Source organism: Artemia franciscana, chromosome 3 (assembly GCF_032884065.1).
Source record: "Artemia franciscana chromosome 3, ASM3288406v1, whole genome shotgun sequence".
Taxonomy (NCBI): domain Eukaryota; kingdom Metazoa; phylum Arthropoda; class Branchiopoda; order Anostraca; family Artemiidae; genus Artemia; species Artemia franciscana.
In genome coordinates, this window is record NC_088865.1 from 37718259 (window position 1) to 37743387 (window position 25129).

Genomic DNA, 25129 nt, shown 5'->3' on the forward strand with positions numbered 1-25129 from the left:
GCAGTACTAAACTTTTCTTATATGCTTTTTTTTTCATTTCGTCCTTGTGCGATTACACCGTGTCTGTTTATATCCTGCTAGAAAATCAAAATGTGTACGCGTACCTAGGCAAAGCAAAATAGGAGGAACAAATGTCTCAAGATCCATACTAGATTCCCCTAAACCCCTCTACGAGTTTTTTGTTGAAATGAATGCCAAATCATGCAAAAATCATTTACAGACTTATACTATATATATATATATATATATATATATATATATATATATATATATATATATATATATATATATATATATATATATATATATATATGTAGAAAATCCTCGGGTTGTCAGCTGGTTAAAATACGAAGCTTTAGTAAATGTTTGTTATTCCGCTAAGCTTTGGCTTTCATTTTGGAATGATTTTGATCGCCCACGAGAGGTCTCTGTCAACGAGCTGAGTTTCCGTACTAAACGGAAACTCAATAAGGAACTGAAAAACCGTAAGCTATTACTGATTCAGAAAACTGTGATTCGTACTGCTAAAGACCCTTCCTAACTCCCAAAGAATAACAAGCGAGTCAAACCCCGAGTATTAGTGTATCTGAAAAAAAAAATGTGTTCAGTGTTTTTGAGAGTGAGTTCAGTGCAGACAGAAAGGTTTTCGAAAAACAGCAGATTTTGCTCTTTCAAAGGAGACGAAATCTTACCTGTTTGTGTTTCCTAGTGTTTTCCACACTCTTATTCCAAAATCAATGAACAAATCTTCCTCTGGTGTTGACTCTATTTCAGTAGGGCACCTATAACTTGCAGGTCTTTTAATCGAGCAACATCGAGCTCTTGTGTTTCAGATTATCCTGGTCCGTGGTATGATCTCTATATTTGAATGAATGAGCTTTATTTCCTAGTAAAAAGACATAATGTCACTAGCGGAGTAATAAATGGAAAGGGAACAAAAAAGTATCAAATAAAAAACTCACAAATATATACAAGCAAAACAACAAATGGGCACTAATACCGCAAAGCATCACACAGTTCATTTCCCGTTAAACTCTTTTAAGACTTCTCTAGCCTTTTCTGAACAGCTACGTATGGGTCCGGTATGTAATATCGGTTGCTAATCGCTGCTTTACGCTTCCAAGGAACTACACGTAAGAGAAATTTACAAAACGGTAGCAGCAAGAACTTACCGTACTTTTATTCTTCTCAGATTAGAGAACCCAAAAAGGAGAAAACGCCAACAAATGTGGTGTAACCATCTCCGCAATTTGTGTCGGTCAAATACCTGCTTAAAAAGGGCAAAAAAGACGCTTACAAGTGCACTTCTTATCGCTCCTTTACCTTCTCATGTGCTATGTTTAAGGTCTTTGAGTCATGAAAATTCAGAAAACTCTTCTACCCCTCCTAGCCAGTTCGGGGCGTAACACGAGGCGTAGTTAGAAAGAATGCTCTCTCTTGACTTATAATGTGCTAAAGGACATTAAAAAACGAGGCAAATTTTTGATTTATATGCACTTAATGTCATAAGCAGCTTTTTACTCATCTATATTCGTGCAGGTTGTGCTTAAGGCTCATACAAAATGTGTGAATGCTGCGGTAATTGTTTTTCTAAGAAATATATTGAGAAATCTTACAACTAAAATTAAAGATGGCCGGCTATTTCAAATCCTGAAAGATATGTTCCAAGGAGCTTTGACTTCTCTAATTTTGATCAATAACTATGTTGGTGGTGTTCAGGGTAAGTTAACTGCACATTAATCTTCAATGGAGTTGATCTTTCGTTAGTTACGATTGTGGCTTATTTACTGAAGTTTTCTTGCACTTTCCAAGGATGCCCTTTGTGTCTGAATGTCAACAGGAACAGGAAGAGCATGTCGATTTGAATTTTAGCATTAATAAGACGTTTGTTCTACCGTTGAACTATAGTGGAAAGGCATGTTAAATAATTCTATCTGGCACTGAAGTTCCTTTTGTTAGCAGTCTTATTTACCTGGGTATGCCTATTGAAACGACTCTGAAAGAAAATGCAAACCTGGCACTGGAAAATTATCTTCGTTCTAAGATCCAGGCTGCGTGTGTATCCAGAGCTTCAAACGTTTCGTATCTTAGTAGAAGACAACGATGTCTTTTATATAATAGCCTAAATGTTCCTAGCCTACTCGTTCTTGCTCTTGTCCGGTCTAATTTAGTTACGATAAGAAGAAGCAAGTTTGCTGCCTTTTTTTTAAATTTGCAAAGTATTTGATGGAACTCCCAACATGGACAAGTAACAGAAGACGTAAGGAAGAAAGAAGCTGTATATGCCGAAGATGAAAAGACCGTAAGGGTTAAAAGTGCAATATCCAGTAGTACGTTTCCTTCTTTGATAATCTCCATTCATATAATCCCCCTTCTTTCTTTTTTTTCTTTTTTTTGTAACTTTACATCAGAATCTACGATAGTAAAAATGAAAATGAGACTTGAATTCCACCTATTTTCATTCGAAGAATACAAAAAAGGAAATGGAGATAGAAAACAATGAGTATTAAAAAAATAAACTAATCTATAGTCTATAGCAATTGAGCAGGCACACATACGCCTTATCCCACTCTTTTGCAAGAGAAGTCAATTGAGACTCTAAATGAAAAAATCGATTGTTGCGTTAGTACTATAGAATTACCCTTCCTTCTCTCTCTCTCTCTCTCTCTCTCTCTCTCTCTCTCTCTCTCTCTCTCTCTCTCTCTCTCTCTCTCTCTCTCTCTCTCTCTCTCTCTCTCTCTCACTTTTCGAATAAATTAAAAAAGACTGTAAGAAATACGTGAATCATATTTAAAAAATTAGACAGGGAATGAAGCCTCTTCTTCACTTGCGTACCTTAAAGATGATTGACATTCAACTTTTCGAGTTATTACGCCATGCTGCTCTGCAAAAATAATTTTTTCATCTTATTTGTTATGTAGGTACTTGTCTTAATATCTGAAGAGACTACCAGTTGATGATAAATGTACAACCAGTTATTGATTCTACTTTGTCATCTCGCACTGGGCTCAATCGCCATACAAGAACGACAAAAACGACAAGAGGATGGAGGCTTCTGGTGGTTAAGCAGTAGCAGCTTTGCAACAAAGGAGCCAGAAAAAGAAAAGTCAAAGAATCGAGGTAACTATTTACTTTTGTGGCTCATGGATACTTTATGTATGGCTTATGGCTCATTGTGGTTTTTTGTGGCTTATGGATTTATGAAATTAGAAAACCAGAATGGCATTGAAATTTAAAACAAATAGAAATTACTTTGTGTTTGAGGGGGCTGCCCCCTTCTCGACCTACGCTGTATGTGCTGAAATATTATTAAGGCTTCACTGAAAACTCTTTGAGTGCAATAAATATAGCCAGTTGACAGTTGCAAGTGTTTTACTTAACCTGCCTTTTATAGCACATGAACTGGAAATTTAATTGTAGAAAGTAAATGCGCATCAATAAGCCCTTCAAATTCTGAAGGCATTATGGAAAAAAAATCTCCCGTTTCCGTTGCCCCTGAGTTAAAATTGAGCGTAAAGAGTGATAGCTCGAGGAGGGTGATCCCCCCCTCAAATATGGAATAATTTCGTTTTAGGGTTCAGTTTCATCCTCACAAACTGTTAACAAAATTTGCACTTAATTTACGTATTTTAGCCTCCAATTTCAGTCGTTAGTTACGCAAATAGATTCAGTAGCCTCCAAGTACACTGCATATGTAACAATCGAAGATACCCTTTTTTTATTAGTCAGCACTTCTATAAACAACGCCCTGTCACAGTGTAAACGTGGAAACAGCTAGCTACAGAAATTTGATATTATTTGTTGATACTCTCAAAAAGATATGCATTATATATATATATATATATATATATATATATATATATATATATATATATATATATATATATATATATATATATATATATATATATATATATATATCATGAAAAGAGAAATCACCAATGCAACAGCACAAACTCATAAAAAAAAAGACAGAAGGAGAAAAGGAAGACTGTTTTCCTAAATTAGTGATTAATATAGACCAGCACTTGAATGAGGCCTTAATCCTACTCATCCATACAATCACATAGGTCAAACAGCATAGCCAAACACAATCAACCATAAAGAATAATCCATGGACAGGCAGTCATGTCGTCAATAAGTATAAGTCGTCATTTACCAAACAATAGAAAAAATAATAAAGACAAATAATTCAGAGGCAACAACCCAACACAAGGGCTCATCAGGAGAATACACTGGCCTATAGGGTTTCGCCACTTTAAATTCTCTACCCAGCCAAGTGTTGTGGCTACCACAGAATATCCATGGCATCCCCGTGTCAGGTATCACCCCCAAAATACATGCCTATGAAAAAAAAACAGCAAATGTAAAACAGCCAAGTAACACCAAAACAAGCTTATCCTGTTAATATATCCCTCTTTTTAGCAACAATAGGTAAACTAAATATGATAAAATTTACCAAATCACAAATATTAACACATTGCAAAAAAAAAAAAAAAAAAAAATTAATGAACTAAACAATTATAGAATTCATCTTTACCATGTGGTTATTTAAAAAAAAAAAAATCCGTTCTATTAGAAACACAATTCAAAATAAATGGCGCTGCATCATCATTTGTCGAACCACCGAAATTGGTTAAAAATTTCTTTAAGTATTTCCAGATAATTCTTCTGATATTTATTTAAAAGTTCGTTATAATGAAAACTAAATTTTTTAAATTGCCAAGTTAATTTATTTGCAGAAAAACCTCTTGATATAAATTTGTGGCTTAAGATTTTACATCTATTTTTAAAATCAATATAATTACTACAAATCCTTGCATAACGAAGTAACTGTGAGAAAAACGCAGAATATGTGATATTTGAGTGTATATTACTTTCAGGGAATGGGAAACTAATCACTTTAAAATCAAAATCATCCGTTTTATTATACATTTTAAAACTTAATTTATTTTATTATCACAAATATTTACATTTAAATCTAAGAAATGATCTTCATGACCAGCGCCATGACTAGGTTCAAGAGTAAGTTCTGATGGATATATATTTTTAGAAATATCAATGAAATCCTTACAATTTAAGACCAAAATATCATCTAAATATCTTTTCTTATTTGACAAAACATGTTTTAAATTATTTGGATTATTCTTATCCATCATATATTTATATTCTAGTTGACTTAAAAACAAGTCAGCTATAAATGGGCTGGCATTCCCCCCCATGGGAATTCCCACGATTTGCTTGTACAAATCACCACCCAATCTTATATAAGTATTGTATAAAACAAATTCTAATAACTCAAAAATCATATCTCAAGTTAACTGTGGTATTAAAGCAATTTGTCCATATAGCTTTTTTATTATAAATGTCTATTTTTAAGAACCTTTTACTAGATAAGAGGAAAGATTTCTTGATAACAGTTTTTAAATTATCTAACACTACATTAAGTGATAAATTAGTATACATTGTCGCAAAATCGAAAGACTCAATTCTTTTAGCTGAAACCATTGTTAAATACTCTATCACCTGCAGTGAATTATTAACACTCCAATATGGATTAAAATTCGAAAACTTTTTAATACCAGAACAATAGGTTTTAAGTTTATTTACAATTTCCTTTAAAATTAAAGAGAGGTCAGTAGCAGCAATGCGGATTGGACATTTAGCTGCTCCAGCAATAAACCTTGGTTTAGGGGGATTCTTATGAAATTTTACAGTCCAATATAGGAAAGGGAACTTTTTATCATTGTCATTTATTTTAATATTAAAATTTTTAAAAAGTATTTCTTCAGTCTTTTCAATTAAATTCTCATCCTCTAAATTTACCTTTTCGTAAACATTAGTTGTGCATAACTCCCTTTTTAAGATATCACAATACAGCTTCTGACAAATTATGGCAAAATTATTATTAGCTTTATCCACTGGCACAATTACAAATTCATTCTGTAGATTAAATAAAAAAAACTAATTTTTTTAGCTGAAAGTAAGGAGCGACATTAAAACTTAAAACGAACAGAAATTACTCCGTATATGAAATGGGATGTCCCCTCCGCAATCCCTCGCTCTTTACGCTAAAGCTTTTAATTGTTTTTAAAAGTAGAATTGTGGCAAAAAGTCAAACTTTAGCGTAAAGAGCGAGGGATTGTGGAGGGGACAACCCATTTCATATACGGAGTAATTTCTGTTCGTTTTAAGTTTTAATGTCGCTCCTTACTTTCAGCTAAAAAAATTAGTTTTTTTTTATTTAATTTCTGAACGTTTTTGAATTAATGCATGTTTGGTTTTGGCTCTCCGCACATAAATTATTAAAATGAAATTTGCATATTAATTCCTTTTTTTGGCTAAATGGCTTTCTCTTAGTTTTGATCAGATGATTTTGAGAAATAAGGGGTGAGGAAGGAGGCCTAGTTTCCCTGTAATTTTTCGGTTACTTAAAAAGGCAACTAGAACTTTTAATTTTAACGAACGTTTTTATTAGTACAAAATATGCGTAACTTAAGAATTAACTTACGTAACAAACTTTCATAACCTTATATTTTTATTATGTATACGAGGGGGTTTGTACCCTCGTTAATACCTCGCTCTTTACACTAAATCGTAAGTTTTGTCCCAATTCTTTAAGAATGACCCCTGAATCAGAAAGGCCGTAGAATAAATAGTTGAAATTACTAAAAATACTTTAGCATAAAGAGCAAGGTATTTATCTCCTCCTAAATACCTCGCTCTTTATGCTAAAGTATTTTTAGAACCCCTCATATGCGTAATAATCTCTGTTCGTTTTAAGTTTCAATGCTACTTCTTCCTTTCATTTGAAAAAACGTTTTCATGTTTATTTTTCATTGTTTTCTTATAGTAATGCTAGAGAATCCTGCGCCCTTTTCAATGAATTTTTCTTCCCCCATGACAGATTCCTCCAAGGAAAGATCCTCCAACATAGCCCCCTCTCCTCAGCCCCACCCCCAAATAAAATAAAATCCCCCTGAAAACGTCTGTACACTTCCCAATAACCATTACTATATGTAAACACTGGTCAAAGTTTTTAACTTGCAGCCCCTCCCCCAGGGATTGTGGGGGAGTAAGTCATCCCCAAAGACATAGTTATTATGGTTTTGCTGACTATGCTGAACAAAATGGCAATCTCAAAATTTTGATCCGTTGACTTTGGGGAAAAAATGAGCGTGGGAGGGGGCCTAGATGCCCTCCAAATTTTTTGGTCACTTAAAAAGGGCACTAGAACTTTTCATTTCCGTTAGAATGAGCCCTCTTGCGACATTCTAGGACCACTTGGTCGATACGATGACCCCTGGAAAAAAAAAAAAAACAAAAAAAAAAAAAACAACAAACAAATAAACACGCACCCGTGATTTGTCTTCTGGCAAAAAATACAAAATTCCACATTTTTGTAGATAGGAGCTTTAAACTTCTACAGTAGGGTTCTCTGATACGCTGAATCTGATGGTGTCATTTTCGGTAAGATCCTACGACTTTTAGGGGGTGTTTCCCCCTATTTTCATAAATAAGGCAAATTTTCTCAGGCTCGTAACTTTTGATGGGTAGGACTAAACTTGATGAAACTTATATATTTAAAATCAGCATTAAAATGCGATTCTTTTGATGTAGCTATTGATATCAAAATTCAATTCTTTAGAGTTTTGGTTACTATTGAGCCGGGTCGCTCCTTACTACAGTTCGTTACCACGAACTGTTTGATTAGCAATTGCTTGTTTAATCTTCGCATTATAAAATAATGATTTAGTGTTACTATTTTTTAAATTAGAATATACTTTATTTCTTATTCTACTAATAACTAAATTCTTTCAACTTTGAAAACTCTCTTTACTTTTATTCTCTTTCTTACACCACTTATCAATAAATAAATCAAAATCATTTTCCAAGCCATCAAGAACACTCGATGGTTTCAGATGATGAGAAAGACGGAAATTAGCCCCTTTATATATATATATATATATATATATATATATATATATATATATATATATATATATATATATATATATATATATATATATATATATATATATATATATATATATATATATGATGTGTATATATATGCCTCACACCAGCAAGAGGGGAGTGGTTTGGATTCCAGGCACTATTCCCGTCTAATATCACATCTTTCTGTTAGTCTAGCCATGAATCTTTTCCATTCTTTTTTTCTTTTTATTTCTGGTTACCCTTGTCCCGCGAGGGTTCCCAAACTCTGCATTAATTACCTCCCTTCCTAATATTCCTTTTGCTGGTGTTTTAGCTATTTTCTCATTTTTGCCTTTTCCCCTTCTATTCTATTTTAATCCGTCGTCCAGTGGAAGGAAAGAAGGCCAGACTACTGACTGTGCCTCTGGAATCATAGTCCTTTTACTGTTTCCTAAAATTGCAATGTTAAAGATAAAAAGAGAAAAAAAAAGAAAATTTTTAAGATAGCGACATGTTTCTTAGTTTTTGGTACTTAAAGCTAAAAAAGAAAATGTAATGCTACTGCAGGACATTAAGGTTTTGAGGGCCTTATATAACATAAAATAACTGGAGCTTAGTTTTTTGATACTCTTTTAAGCTACTCTTATTCGCTACAGCGAAGAGCATAAAGCGTTGGGGAGATCAATAAAAAAGAAAGTAATAAAATAAAAATCCTTGGATTATTCATTTACAACGATCAACTTGTAAAAATTAAATTTGATAGTCATATTTTTTACAGATAAGTAAAAGGGATCATAAAATTGCTGTTAATCTCAAGGGGCAACTTATTACCCCCTGATCACCCAGGGGACGATTGCGTGAGAAAATGCGTAGCCTAGATTTGAGCATACTAGGGGCTTTTGACTACAACTCTAACGAATACTGCAGCTGACAGAAAGCATATCTTCTGAATCAGTAGCCTTGGAAGGCATTTGGCAGACAAAGTCGTCTGGTATCTCGTGTGGTTTTAGAGTCTGTGTGATTGGAAAAGAGCTAATTTTAGCAGTCGGCTTGTAAACAGCGGTGACAATTTTTGAGTGACGATGCTCAACCTCTTTACGTCCAGCTTTTTTAGTTGGTATTTAGCTTGCTTGTTGTCATCGGATATAATGACGTAGTTCACTTTACTTCTTATGGATGGTTCTCTCATAATTGCCTTACTGAGGTCGAGACACACAGTTCCGTGAATGCAATTTCTTTACGGTACAAGTCTGACTCAAACCAGTTATTGTGTCCACCATACTGACAAACTCACCAAGGAGTTGAATTCCCCAACTTTTAAGTTTGTAAAGTTAAGTTCTTCTAAGTTAAGTTTCTGTTATTCAGACTTTGGACAAAATGAGGCAAGGTACAACAATTGAAACTGTTTAGCACTGGTTTTGGCCTAATAGTCAGTTCTTCGAGCATCATTTTCAGTGGAGTCTTAAGTCAAAATAAGCTTTAAGTCAAATCTGGGTTAATGTATTCTATCTGATCAATACCGTTCCGATAAAGAATCAGTAACTTCATCCCTGCCATCGCTTTTTTACCAAACGAGCACAATTCAGAAAGATTGTCCTCAGCGTAGAGACGCCTAGTCAACTCCTGTGATTTTCCTAACAATAGCATTATTGTTGTTTGAGAAACTAGCCAGTTAGTTGCACTTCTGGAACACATTGCAATCTTTACTCTTTTGTCCGCCAAGGGCATGGCTTCATACCAACATCAACCATTCGCAAGGTTTAAGATCTGAGTACTGTCCTCACTCGACTGTGAAAACTTTATGATTTTCACTACGGAGTAGTGTTTTCACTAGTTCCGTCATCGCTTCGTGAAACAATTACCAGCCCGTTTTCTGTTTCTTTATTGGCGTTTTTTTAGGGATACAGCATTAGGCTTGCCATTAATACATGCAGAAGAATTTGAAATCTGTATGGCCTCTGCTCTTATACCTGGTGTTGATGTGTCTGAGTATGCAACGTGTGAATGAATGTCAGAACCCTCTTCAGAGACGGCTTTGACACTTTTTCAGATACCACTAACTCTTTCAACTTCAGACTCATAGTTGTTTCGAACTATTTGCCAATAGGGAAAAGGTCTGTCCATTTAGTTTCATTCTGTAACTTAACGACGTTTACAAGGCGGAAAGGATAAGTACTTTTTAGGCCTGTCAGGATGCTAAGCACTGCATTTTTCGTGGTCTGTAGCCTCAAAAGGAGTTTGCGTACTAGCCTTGAATCCACTGTGTCAGCAGTCAAAATTATATTGCTCTCATCCTCATAATGTGAAACTTTTGCACTCATTAGATGAAAAAGTGGTTAGTACCAAGATGCCAGAAGAGCAAAATAGATGCCACGAAGAACTCAACCTAGTCTAAGGCTAGGTCGTTAACATCCTTAGACTAAAACTTTTACCAGTCTATAGTTGTTAATATCTAATTCCTCCGTTTAGTTTCAAGTAGATTCTGGAGGGCTTGTCCTTGTAGATATACTGAACCCTTGCGAAGTCCAAACTTTTGACGATTACACAATCGACAAGTCCACTCCGTATATTTGACCCCACTATCGTGATGCAAAAGGATCGTTGTCATCTGAAAAAACCACAATGAAGATAACCTGAAATCTGAAAGAAGAAAAACGAATGCGACAAATATCAGAACTTAGGCTCTATTCATAACAAGGATACCACAGAAGTTGATATGGAAAGACTTCTTACAGCTTGATGAGTATAAGCAAGAGCTTTTTGACTTTCCATCTGAAATTTGCTTCGAAAATTTAGCCAATCGGAAAATCGAAAGCTGTTTTCTACGAGGAATGAGATAGCGTTTTATTCTGACCGAATGATTGATGCTTGGAATCTAATTCCCTTTACACATAAAGAGGTGAAAAAACAAACCACATTTGAAAGTGAATAGTGATTCTGGGTACAAGCTCTTGGTAGTTCAGTCGGTAGGTACAGATGTACCGGTTTTACCGGTTAGGCTTTTTTTACGATTTGAATGTCAGAGAATTGTGGATGTCATTTGAAGTGGGAGTGCACCGTAAGTTTCGTTCGACGCACTATATCTTTGTGAAGCTTGTGATTTTAAAATTTAAAACAATGTTCAATGTTCTGTGCCTTTCTTGGCTGTGACACCACCTCTTCATGTGCCAACGCTGGCCGTGCTATAGGCCGGAATATATGGCACATCTATCCTGTGATATTTTCATTGGTGACAAGTGTGATTGAAAATATGGAATCAGTCGCTGAGACGTAATCCACTCAAACTTCAATCTTCAGATCGGGGATGGAAATCAGACAAAGGCAGAAAATGGCTTCTGCTTTGGAGCGATTTACCAGAGGTCTCTTCTGCCTACAAGGAGCTGACCAAGTACAATTGTAAAAAGGTTGTATGCAAAAGTATAGATGTTTAAAAACATATCTGCCATACACCGTCAGATGTAAATGTAGCGTAAAACGTTCTTGTGCTAGAAAAGCTATCAATTTGTTGATCTCGTCGTTCAAAAGTTGTAACTTTCTCCTAAATTTCAGTCAAAGTCTTATTTTCAAGTGATATGAAGTCCTCTTTTTGTTGACTATGATGAATCTTGCGCAGTGTCTTGTATAATCCTTTGTGATACTCACCAAGTATCTCAGATTTCTTTTTGTGATATCTCTATTTGTAAATGAAAAGTCAGTTTGAACTGTAAACGAGCAACAATCAGCTTGATTGGTAATAAAATACTGATTCATTCTAGCTTTCTTGCATACTGTAAAAATAATTTATCACGAAAATTAACGTCTTGGTATACACAGGGCATTCTTGAATGGAATTTCAATTCGTAGAACAGTTTTCTTCCTCTATGTCCAGCTCATTATTTTCTAAATGTAGACGCATATTATGTCGTCGAAACATTTTAACCTAGTGCGACCCTCTACCAACGCTACTATTTTTGTGAAAAATGAGGTCTGGTATCTGGATTTATGGCCTCTGTGGATTTATAGTCTCTTTGCCTCCCTACAGCCTTTTGCACCTTTCTAGGTTTTTACTACGCTAAAAAGACCTAGCAGGAAAGTCGAAATGTTCATGATATTCATCAGCTATTAAAACTCTTTTTTGATGATTACCAATGGCACACTGTGTCTCACACTCAAGATATTCAAATGCTATTGAAACTCTTTCTTGTATATTAGCAATACCCCACAATGTTCCCACTATATTGCTGTGATCTAAGTTTTACCTCTGTTACTATGGGCTGTCAGCATGTTTGAGGCCCCATCTCTGGCTTTTAAATAACCGACTCTCAAATATAAGCAAAATTTTTTCTTTACGGTGACGTTATTTAAAGTTTATACGACTTTCTTATGATAAAATGATAAAATTGAGACGATCAGTGCAATCAGCAGCTTCTTGTATCCACCTCAAGGCTTTCTTGTCCTATTATCGAATTTTCCCGACGATTTACGACTTTATGCGACATGCCATTATTGACAACCTTTATTACAACGACGGTTTACAACCTTATAAAGTTTTAACTTCAATGCCGCCAGAATATCTAGAACCCTTTAAGGAAGGGTCGAAATTAATTCGTAGTATTGGCTAGGTTTAGAGACACCAATGGTGTCAATTTACGAACATTATTTGGGACAATTTAGAATTTTTCAAAATCTAGGAAGTAGAGACATGTTATTGTTTTTATTTCATTTTGTCAATGAAGATGGCAAAAATCAAGTTTTTGAAGTAAAATACACAAAAAAAGGTATTTTTCAAAATGTAGGAAGGGGACAAAAGATCTAGGGGGAGCACATGCCCCTCCCTAAATTGACTTCACTAAAAGATGTATTAATTTATAACATAAGTTGACGCATCAATCTTATGGCGTGTTAATTTTAATAGACCATAAATCTATGATTATCCCTTTTCTGTACCCGAACCTATCGTTAATTTAATAAACATACCTCCCGTTCAGCATTCGTGCCTTGAATATTCTTGATATAAGGTAGCGTGTAAGTGCTTGTTTTTACTTTCCATTAAGGTATTTTTCGGAGGAGCTGCTGGTTTTTCCACCATGTTTGAAAACTGGAATTTACCAGCTAACAGTAACGAAGTAGTACTTTTAGCGGTTGATGACGCCAGTGTTGCATAACTTGTCTAAGGTGTAACTAGATTCCACCTTTTTATTGCCCATTGTTTTTTATTTGAAGTGAGTCAATAAGCTGCGGGAGGCCTTTTATCGCATGTTGAAAATTATTGGGAGGTATGCTTATGCTAGTGGTTTTACTATTTGCGAGCTGAGGTAGTGAGCTGTCCCATAGGATAACAAACTCTTTCCCTATTTTTAATTTTTAATTTGACGTTCTTGAAATATTAGGAAATTGTATTATCTCATGAATGACATTTTATATGCTATATATTATCTGTGATGATCGAACAACGCCATAGTCAAATCTGTAGACTAATAACGCCAATATGTATGACTGTAATGTGTTTTCTTTGATTTCATCGTCACACAAGCATTGCAGAAGCGGAAAATGGAAATTGCGATAAATCGGTTTGAAGAGCATGTGTTGACACTAATTTGTTCCAACATATTGTCCTTCAATAATATGTAAAAAATATATATTTTTTGAATATATATACATATATATATATATATATATATATATATATATATATATATATATATATATATATATATATATATATATATATATATATATATATATATATATATACATGGTACTTGTGTCTTATAGCCACCACACTCAAGTTCAGTGAAAAAGCGAAGTTTTTTTAATGCTAATGAAATAAAACAAAATAGGGTGAAAATATGATACTATATCAACAAAATTGTGAAAACTACAACACAAAATTATGTCCAAAACCGCATTATATTCGTAACCTAAACTAACCTATCCAAAATACCAACTAAATATATAATTACAATATAGCTACATTGTAGTTTCCCACCGAGCTGAAGCTAATATTGTCTGGTATAAAGACCATGAAAACTGGTTATTGTCTCATGCTTGCGATACAAGATCTTGAGTGCAGTGGCTATAAGACTTATATATATATATATATATATATATATATATATATATATATATATATATATATATATATATATATATATATATATATATATATATATATATATATATATATATATATATATATATACATTGTACCAGAAGACTGGCGGCTTTGCTGCCGGGCCCTGGCACTCGGCGCGGGAATGGCTTCTATACGTGGACTCTCATTGTCGCCTGTCTTCTATCCGCAGACGATTTGAGCCTTTTCTCTATGTTATAACGTCGCCATAGGTTTGATACAGTCACTTTGGGATAAATACGGATTCTCTCTTAAAGTTGTGACCTATTTGGATCCTTCTTCTGGCAAAAAATGTCAATTTTCTAGTTTTAAGACGGAAAAAAACTATATACCCGATTTTTCGACGCAACAGGCTTTAATATATTGATTGTCATTGTCACTTATCTTATAACCGCAGACAACGTGGGCCTATTCTTGATGTCATAGCCACCGTGAAAAAAAAAAATACAAATTCTAGTTGTAACCTTTTTAGATTCTTTCAGTGGCGAGAAGTGTCAATATGCCAGTCATGAAAAAAAACTATGCAGCCGATTTCGAAGCCGGGCCCCGGTACTCGGCATGTGGTAGGCTTGTATATATTGATTCTCGTTGTAAGTAGCAACCTCCAAATGAGTCAGGTTTGTTTGCTACTTTCCTTGCTTTCAGGGCCATTGCTTTCCTTAAGAAATCGGAGGACTCCCCAGGGCACAAATAGAATGTTGAAGGGTCCCGGGGGAGGATAGCGATGACATTTTTTTTTACGGGGGGAGGGTTTCATGAATTTCTTCTAATCTGCAAGAATTTCTCAGGCAAAAAATTAAAAATGAAAGGCTAAAATACTCACAAAAACACTGGTCGAACAATAGAGCGTTCGTAATTTGTATTATCTATTTGGTCTAAAAACAAAATAGAACATGAAAAATGAAACAAACACTTAACCAGAATAAACTGAGCCGGCAAAGAGGAAGTGAATATCGTATTGAAAATCTGGAAAACTCCCCCACTCTAAAATTTTCTCTGGAAAGCTCAACCCCCTGGAAACTTCCCTTCTCATGAAAAATATCCCGTGTAAAATCCCCCCAGCAGAAAATTTCACTTTCCATCCGTTAAATGTAGGCTATGCATACTTCCCACTGACAAATAGCATACGTAAACAATGGGCAAATTTTATAGGCTAACTTAAAGACTATTCTCCAAGGGCTTTGGGGGGGGGGTCATGTTATCTCCAAAGGCATAGTTATAGGACCTCTTAACTATGCAGAAACACTGGCTACCTCAAAATTTCGATTTGATAATTTTTTGGGTTAAGGGGCATGGGAGGGGGCTAGGTGCCCTCTAATCTGTTTGGTCACTAAGAAGAGAACTAGAATTTCAGTTTTAATTTTAATTTCCGTTTTAATGAGCCCTCTCAGGATATTCTTGGACCATTGGGACCAAGAAAAATAAATAAACACGTATCCTTGAATTTTCTCCTGGCAAAAAAATTCCACATTTTTGCAGTAGGAGCTTGAAACCTCAGCAGTAGGGCTTCTATTACACTGACCCTCTGCAGCCTTATTTCCATATTGATACTGGTTAATTAGTCCATGTTGTCTTTTGTTAGTTAAATTCTTTTTCTAGTTGTTTATAGTTTTTGTTTTTGTTTATGTATAATACTTTTGTGTTTTGTTTATTGTGTTTTTTATACTTTTACGGGTAATAAAGTTCATTCATTCATTCATTGAATCTTATTTTGTGATTTTCAACGAGATTCTTTTAAGGGATGTTTCCTTCCTTTTTCAAAAATCAGCCAAATTTTCTTAGGCTCGTAGCCTTTGGTGTGTGACATTAAACTTAGTGAATCTTACATATTTAGGATCAGCATAATAAGCCGATTCTTACGATACATCTGTTGCTATAAAATTCCGTTTTAAGAGTTTGGTTATTATTGAGATGCGTTGCTCCATACTTACAGTTCGTCACCACGAACTCTTTGATAAATAGCGTGCTTAAGAAAACCAATTTTTATAGCTTCCCATAATAGCTATTCTTATTGTTTGCTTACTGTACTAATAACAGTAATACTATGCTGTATTAACAGTATTAAATGTTTTAACAACAGTAGTACTATACTAATAACAGTAGTGATTTGTTTATTATCCACTGTAAAATAGAAGTGGAGTAAAAGAATTTAAAGAAGAAATAAACATACCAGAAGAAAAAGCAATGGAATCAACTAGCGAGAAAACATGGAAAAAAATAAAATGGCTCAAACTTGGAAGAAGCAAGCTCAGGCAGCCACTACTGTAACAAGCCTAATTTTGCTCTTATATCTTTAGCACTCATATTCTAAACAAATTTTTCTACATAAATGTAAGTAATAGTGGTAATATAATAATACAGTGGTAATTCCCTACATAAATGTAAGGAATTCAAGAATTTTTAAAGGATGGGACAAAATGAATATTTTGTAATATTCATTTATTGGGGATCAATCTATTGGTCCCCAATTCAGTTCATTTATGGGGGATCAATTCATTTATGGGGGATCAATCTATTTTTTTTTTCAATTTCCATTGAAGATACACAAAGCTGTCATTATTAATGGAAATGTTCCACTTTTCCATTTTTAATGGCAAAGCAGACTTTTCAAAATCTAGGGGGAGAGGTAGAAAAGATGTACCGGGTAGATGCTCCTTGCCCCCCTCAAATTGACACGACTGTAAGGAATTGAGTTTCCAGCAAGTCAATTCTTCTGTAGGGAGTGAATAGACCATTCCGCAAATTTCAATTGTTAGTCGAATTAATGTTAATCCCAAATCAAGGCTGATACTATGTTTCTTGTAATTAAGGAAAATTGAATGAAATATTGGATGAGATATTGAAATATTTGGATGAAATTGAAAATTGGATGAAATATTTTCAAGGAAAGTTAGTGACTCATAGGAATTCTGTAAACAAAAAGAATAGACTCAAGTTGCACTTTGCATGCGTTGACTAGTTGATGTTACGCATAAGAAACGAACTTTTAGAGGTTTTGTTAGTTCAGGTTGTTGAAATAGGCTTAAAAATTAATGTTAAGAAGACTAAGTCGCTAAAGCTCGGATTAAGTGAAGATAAAAAGGTGACGATGGATAACGAAAGATCGATGAAATGGCCAGCTTCACGTACCTTAGTAGTATTATTAGTAAAGACGGTGGGAGCTGTGAAGATGTGAAAAATCGAATAGCCAAGGCTCAGAGCGTTTTTTCACAGTTCAAAAATTTTGGAAGAATAAGAAGATCTGCAATCCAAGATTAGAATATTGGAAGCTACAGTGATGACAGTGGTTAAATATGACTTTGAAGCATGGGCACTGCGAAAAACAAAGGGAGATTTGCTTGAAGTTTCCCAGGGAAATGAATTTCCAGGGCCTATGAATTTTTTTGGGTACCTGGTTGACTAATCGTATTTCAAACAGTAGGTTGTACGAAAAGTGTGGTTCAGTCCCACTTTTAAAGAGTATAATGAGAGAAAAATTGAGATGGCTAGGGCATGTTTTGCGGATGAAGGATGACAGATTGCCAAAGATTGACCTTTTCGGCCAACCGTCTAGAGCTAATCAAAAAGCAGGTGGTCCATGGTTGTAGTGGGAGGATGCCGTTAAGAAAGATTTAAGGGAAATAGGAACTTCCAGGGAGGGTGCTAAGAGGGAGGCTTTGAATAGATTAGGATGAAGCAGGAGTTTGCGTGGCTGTATTTGCCTCAGGTGGCTTGGTCCTGCCTTGAGCTGTTAGTAGCAGTAGTAGTAGTAGTAGTAGTTCTCTTAGCAAAAATGCTGGCGAACATGGGAATTTGTATAATGGGAAACTATAATCTGAGACGGAAAAAACGTGCATGTCAAAAAGAATAAAAACAGTGTAGCAGGTATTGTACAGGAATATTCCCAAGATATCTCAAAACTAATTTTCTCCAGATCGGCCTTAGAGTTAAATTAGCTCTATAAAACCAAAGAATTCTGGCTAATTGTAACTTGTTTGTAATTTCACTTTTAGCGCTGTAAAGACACAATTCAATAATTTCAAATGTTCAGTTTTCTTTGAAATGTTGTACTTTTTAATTAACTCGTTTACTTAAGTTTTGGACAAATTAAAATAGGTCAATTAGATAAACCGCTACGGACTTGTCTTTCAGATGCTACAAATTTCAACAGAGGGTAATTAACCCGAAGTTATGTCAGGTTGGAAACAAAATAATTTTGGATAGTAATTGCTTATAGGGGATTTGAACTATTTCTATTAAGATGTGGTTTAATAATTTAAAATTTTCATTTCTACTTGAAATTTCTAGTTTTTTTTTCAAATAAGTTGCCAGACACTGTAATAAAAGTGGTGCTGAATTTTTTGGAATATTCCAATATTTTTTACCTTCAAATCACTTCCTTTAAATCATATTTTCTACGTTTTATTTTTTTTTTCATATTTTTCCACAATCAAAATACCAAAAAAAAACCCTTTCTAATGAGAATGCTATAAATTTTTTTCTAAATCCAGAGGAGTGGAGTGTAGCTCCCTTCCTAATTAAGGCAACTGTGCTGCAGTAAGAGTGGTGCTGCTTTTTTTTATCTTCCAGTTTTTTTTGCCTTTATACCACCGAAAATTCGGTTTTATTAATTTCCCTTACTCTTAGGAATTGCTTACGATAACTTTTTGTCACTTACATATTATCTTAGTGTTATTTAGTGTTTTCCTTTTTCAGTTCTAAATCAAACTGTCATCAATGAAATTATTGTAAGAGGTCCTGAAGGTGCAGGCTATTCACCTCACCCAGGAAAATGTGTTTGCGTTCCCTACCACTTATGCAGCGCTGAAGGTGACATAATTTCAGATGGCGCTGGCATCATTGATGTGAGAATCGCAAATAAAAGTAAGAGGGCTAATTAATTAAGTTTATCGGGTAATCTATCATATAATAGTTTTAAGGGTTTTTTTGTATGCTCACGTGATTTTTTTTCCAGCGATCCGAAAATCTGGGTATTTTCCTCCAGATCATTTTTCATGATCGTATAAGAACCGTGGAAAATGAGGCCACAAACGTGGTCGAGGAATTCATCTAAATTCTACAAAAAGTATGGAGACATTATTGGATAAGTTTATACTGTTCTGTTTTTTCCCTTGTTTCTTTATTAGCTATCCTTTTATTTTAAGCTAGGCACGAAAATTTTTACTCTCCCAGTAGCCTTAGGATATAGCATTAGTGTATAGCGTTAGGGTACAGCGTTAAGGTATAACCCAGTGCTTATTACTGTACCCTTTCTTTTATTGCGACATTTTATGATGGTAGGAACTTGTGCTAGTTAATCTTTAAATTGAGGTGATAGATATTAGGAACTTTAAGAAAATTGTGTCTGATTTTAATAAGTCCAATGCATTCTGTAACCCGTCACTTGTGTTTATGGCTATGAAAATAGTTTTATCAGGTCTCACATTCAGATACAAACTTGAGTGTGTTCTGAATAACTAACAAGTACCTTCTTTTAACTTAATAGCCATTCTTTCCTTTTGTCTTCCTACCGTTGACTGTCTGATATTACTACTACTACTACTACTACTACTAACTCACTGTAGCACCAAGCCGCCTGAGGCCAACACAGCTACGCACGCTCCTCCTTGACGAACGTTCTAGAGCTTCGTCACATGGTGAAAAATAATTGTTTAACTTTGAAAATGAGGGATCTTCTTATGTTTGTGTATATACATAATTTCTTTATAACTCAAAAACTAGAAATACAAGATTAATTTGTAACAAAGAGACTTATCTTAACCTAGCGTCCAAAGAGTATGGGTAACTTATAAGAGGGGAAACTGGTGCTAGTGTCGATAAAAAACTATCAACGCCATCTAGCATCTGCTGATTCTTTACATTTTTCATGTTTTGTAACCGTTTTTCTGTCAGGAACTGAGATTAAACACTTATTACTACCCTAATTTTACCAGTTGCACTAATTAAATTTATTATTCTTTTATTACACTGAAAAAATGGCAAGTGTCAGCAAAACTAGATGGGTTGATTGTTTTGTTTCGACACTTGCGCCAGTTTCCATTCTTATAATTTACCCACATTCTGATCCTATCTTTGAGAGCAGCTTAGCAAACAGGTTTTTGAAATTATATCAGAAGTGTCACAATGTCAGATACGACTTTTAGTTGTGACAGTGGCGATAGATGAATTCTTTGGCTTGGAACTCATGAACAACAATTGGAATCGTTTATTTTACAATAGAATTATTCATTTTCTGCTGAAAATGTTTTCCGTGTTTTTGACGAAGGTGCTTCTGGTCCAAGCAAAGTGGTTTGCGCTATTTAACGCGCTCTGGTGGCACGCAATCAATGAATTACACCGGAAGAATCATGGCAATCTGATGTGAACTGGTTAGGTACTGGCACCCCTGAGAACTAATGCAAGAAACAAACCTCTGATAAAACGATTCTATTTGAAGGATAAACATTTTTTTTAAATATATAACCTCTACTAAGAGTTTCTGGATTTCAGGATTAATCAGATATGTCGATATGTTAAGTTTTACTCTACAGCCCGTCTAGTGAGCCCTCTCCCGCTCTTTTCTCACTGTAATATTTTCTTATGGTAAGACCTCGTGTTGGCTAGCTATGAAATTAATGCAATGCACATTTAAAGTTAAGAAAAAAAACATTAATTCTTTCAAAGAGTTGTCCGAACATTTTGTTTTCCTTTTTTTCGTATGAACTAAAGTCTCTCTTCACTATAGGGTAAAAGCCTTCGTCCTTTTCTTAGCAAGAATCTAGTTAAGAGCAAACCATGTTGTCAATAATAACTCTCCAACTAAAAAATTCACTTTTTTTTCTAAAATTGTAGCCTTTCCTATTTTAGTGCTTTAATTTTTACCCTAGCCGCTCTTTAGAAGAGTTGTCTTCACAATAAGCTTTAACGTTAAGCTTTTACGATTAAGCTTTAAATGGTGATTTTTCCTCACGTGACACTTTTTTCAAATCTTGGTTTTACTAGGTTGTGTATCAGGCTGCAACCATGATTAAAAAAACAAAAAACGTTTGTTAAATCACCTTGTCAAAAGATAAATATGTTATATCATCTTGTGCATCAAGATACGTTTTGTTGAAAATTGCATTTTGATTATTATTATATTGTGTTACTTAAAAAAACATGTAGATATAAAGATTAGCTTTCAAATTTACCTTAAAACATCTTTCTGTGATTTTTCAGTGCCCCACTAGCGGCGAAGAAAATGAAACTCCTATAAGTCTATTCTTGAAATAAACCTTTACCAAAAAGATTAATCGAAAATACAATGGACAGTTTTTTTTCTAAGCGAGTTCTTAGATTTTGGTTACTATGGGCTTCAGTTTGTCCTTTACCAGACTACATATAACGCTGTAACCATGATTTCCCACTGTTGAACAGTCAGATATTACTTTAATAGACGTTACGATAGTGTGTGGTGTACTTTCGTTTTCTAGTTTTATTAAAATAAAAACCACGAAAGACGAAAATTAAGTAAATTAATAAAATGAAAAAAGTAAAATAAATAAATTTGTTGCAGGAAAAAATGCAAACTCTTTCAATCAAAAATCATAGAATCGGCGAAAAATCTTGCTGAATCATATTTTGCCAAATTTCGTTTTTCACGCTTTCCGTATTATAAAGTCATTATGAATTGTATTGAACAGCTGGTGTACTAAGACCCGTAGTTTTATTAATTTATACTCGTTTATAATTAATGCATTATTTAAAAAAAGAAACAACTTAACTAAGTGTTGAAACAGTGGCTTAAGAAATTTGTAAACTGAATTTTTCGGGCTAATTTTCGTGTGTTGTGTCTAACATAAGACTGAGTTACTCACATAACTAAAGGGGAGAGGGGGCCTGTGCTGTTCCAATTGCTCAAAACATGTTATTCTTTGCATTTACTTTCATTCGACCAATCTAACATTCAAGACTAATTAATTAATTAGTCTCAAATGTTTTATTTATTTAATTAATTGAATTTATTTTACAATACTTTAAGCAAGTGTGTTACTTAATTATAATTGTGCTGAGTATATTAAAGCAAAATCACCCCCCTCCCTTGATCTTTAAAAGTACTTTGTTGAAAAATTTTAAATGATAAAACAAAATATTAAAAAAAAATTAGTTTATTTGTATCTTCAATCAAATCGAGAGAAATTCTTGGCCTCACCCACCTCTCTGTATTTTTGTGAATTACCATCACAGGGGGTATTAGTGACCGACCAATTAGAGGATATTTGTCCTAAGAATATCTTTAGTTAAGTACGGGGGGCGGAGCTAAAAAAAAGTAATTTACGATTTCTAAAGGCGTTATGTTGAATATATTCATCTAGTAATGTCAATTACGTTAAATTATTGTTGGAGAATGAAACAATGTAAGATGGCTGTAGCAATTCAAATGAAAGTATGTTCTAAATTGTAAATTTTTCAGGCGAGTTAAAAAACCTGGGAAAAAAAACGTTTGTTACTACTACTACTAACAACTCACTATAGTAACAAACCGTCTGATGCTAACACGGCTGCGTACGCTCATCCTCCACCCCAATCTGTTCAAAGCTTTGATTTTTATCCCTTCCCGTAGGGTTTCAATCCTTTAAAATTTTCCGACCAACTCGTTCCGTGCCATCGGGGAAGATCCGCTTTTCATTTGTCCCCAGATAGATGGCCAATCGGTAATCTGTCATCCTACATGTGTAAAACATGATTTGGTCATTTCAAGTTTTCTTTCATAATAGCCCCCGAAATTAGGACTGACTTGCATATCTGCATAGGCTATTGCTTCACTTACGGGGAGCCAAAGGAGTATGTAAGACTATCTTCAGAAAATTCCTCTTGACGTAGCAAATCCTTTTCAGCCTTTGGAAGCGCCCTCATTTCAGAGCTTTCCCTGACCGCTGTCATTACTCTGGCTTCAAATATTCTAATCTTAATCCCCAGATTTGTCTTCCTCATCTTCCAATATTTTTCTACCGCCCAAAAACACTCTGTACCTTGACTATTCTACTATTTACATCTTCACTTCCATCCACCGTCATTACTGATAATACTACCCATGTAAGTGACTATCCACTATCCTTGATCGATTTCCTTATTACATAGCATCATATCTTCACAATCATTTACGCCTAGTCAAAAGGACTTAGTCTTCCTAAAATTATTTTCCAAACCTATTCTTTAACCTTGAACTCTCAAAAACTTCATAAATTTGTTCGCGTCGATAACACTCTAATTTAGGAGACTCAAAATTTGCTGAACGCTGCTGTTTTTTTTTCATCTGTGTTGTGGGCTATTTATTAAGGATACAATCTTCGGTTTGAGGAATTTTTCATGGTGTACTGTTCCCAGAGTTCAACCTAGTCATCTTAAATAATTGAGAAGCGTAAATTGTACAATAAAAAGTAAATTGGATAATGCTTGAAAAATACTGAGTTTATCCGCTTTTCAACTTGATAAGTAAAAAAAACATGGACAAATGGGGCTTGCTAATGGATTTAACATGAGAATCCGAGCACAAAAATGCTCAAAGCACAAATGATTTATCTATTTAAGTCCTTCGTCGTCCTATAGTTTAATTTTTTTTTAAATTTACAAAAGAAGTCTTTCAAAGAAAAGTTATGAGCTAAATTAAACCAAAGATAAGCAGAAATGAAGTCTAATAATGTTTCAGGCAAAATTCCCTAACAATAATTCCCATAGTTCCTATATATAATATGCTCCCTATCAATAATAACTAAAACTCCATAAACACCATAACAACATAAACACCATAAATAAAACACCATAATTCTCTATCAGTAAATAAATTAAGCCCGAAACGAACAGTAATTAAAATTACTAACTAAGTCCTTCTTAGAAGGCACAGAAACTACCATAAAGGGAAGTAGGGGCTAGTGCCCCCTGTGTCTTCTAAAAACCAGAACGTATAAGTGGATTGTTTTCAGTGGATATGTGTGGATTAGCTCTAGGCTACCTTAGGTCCTATTTTTAGAGGTATACTGCGATATGATTGGCTAGATGCTTCTTTTTTCAAGAGTTGTGCTTTACAGTGTACTTCGAAGCTTAGTTTTATGGTCTAATACGTTCTAATTATGTTGGCCAAATCTAGGTTATTCCCAGTCGATGTGCATGAATTAGCTTTAGATTGCCTTGGGTCCTTTTTTGAAAATATGCTGCGAAATGGTTGGGTAGATGCTTCTTTTTTTCAAGATTCCGATGTACTTTACAGTGTACTACTTCGGAGCTTGGTCCTATGGTCTATGATGTTCTAAATTATGTAGACCAAACGTAAGTGGATTAGCTTTAGACTGTTTGAAATCCTTTTTAGTGGTAGGCTTTGATGTGAGCGGCTAGATGCTTTTCCTCTTGAAATTTCAATATTCTTAAAAGTGTTCCTCGAAGCTCGGTCCCTTGGTCTAGGACTAGGCCGTTTTAATTATTCAGATAAAACCTACGCTGTTTCCAGTGGATGTACCTGGAGTAGATTTAGACTGGTTGAAATCTTTCTTTTTGAGGTAGGCTACGATATGATCAGCAAGATGCTTTCCCTCCCTAGATTACAATGTTTTTGAAATCGTACTTAAAAGCCCTGTCCTTGCTCCAATTTGGTTCCTTATTTACATTAATGATCTACTTGATTTTTAGCCTACTGCAGTTCATCCTTTTATTACGAATGGCAGTAATTGTTTTCGTCACCAGATTCGATCCAACTTCTGCCTTGTGTGTGTATCAATATTTATTAAATCTAATGTTGTAGGAGTGATATAGTGCCTTACAAAACAACTGGAACTGTGTTTAATTAGACCTTTTATCTCTTTTAAACCCATGTTATGTCCCAACCATGTCAAAACCATGTTATGTCTTTTATCTCTTTTAAAACCATTTCTTTTAAACCCATGTCCTGTCCAAAACAACTAACGCTACTCCACGAAATTAATTATAAAAACCTAATTAAAAATATTAATTGTTTTTGTTTTCAGAAGCGTCAATTTGGGGGGGGGTGGGTGCATGGTCAATTTGTCCCCCTAAATTTATCGCCCCTCCCCCTAGAATTTGATAGACACCTATTTACTTATTTTTTAT

At 34.5% G+C, this 25129-nt stretch overlaps 1 protein-coding gene across 3 annotated transcripts in view; it reads left to right on the top strand.

Annotated features, from left to right (window-relative positions):
- LOC136025249 (phenoloxidase-activating factor 2-like) overlaps window positions 1-25129 on the top strand; it is a 100462-nt gene that overhangs the window by 21750 nt on the left and 53583 nt on the right. For all 3 annotated transcript variants that reach the window (XM_065701093.1, XM_065701091.1, XM_065701092.1), the window contains exons 2-3: window positions 2922-3120; window positions 18746-18913. In XM_065701093.1, coding sequence (XP_065557165.1) covers window positions 2964-3120; window positions 18746-18913 — 325 coding nt within the window. In that variant the 5' untranslated portion in view covers window positions 2922-2963. The remainder of the gene's footprint in view (window positions 1-2921; window positions 3121-18745; window positions 18914-25129) is intronic.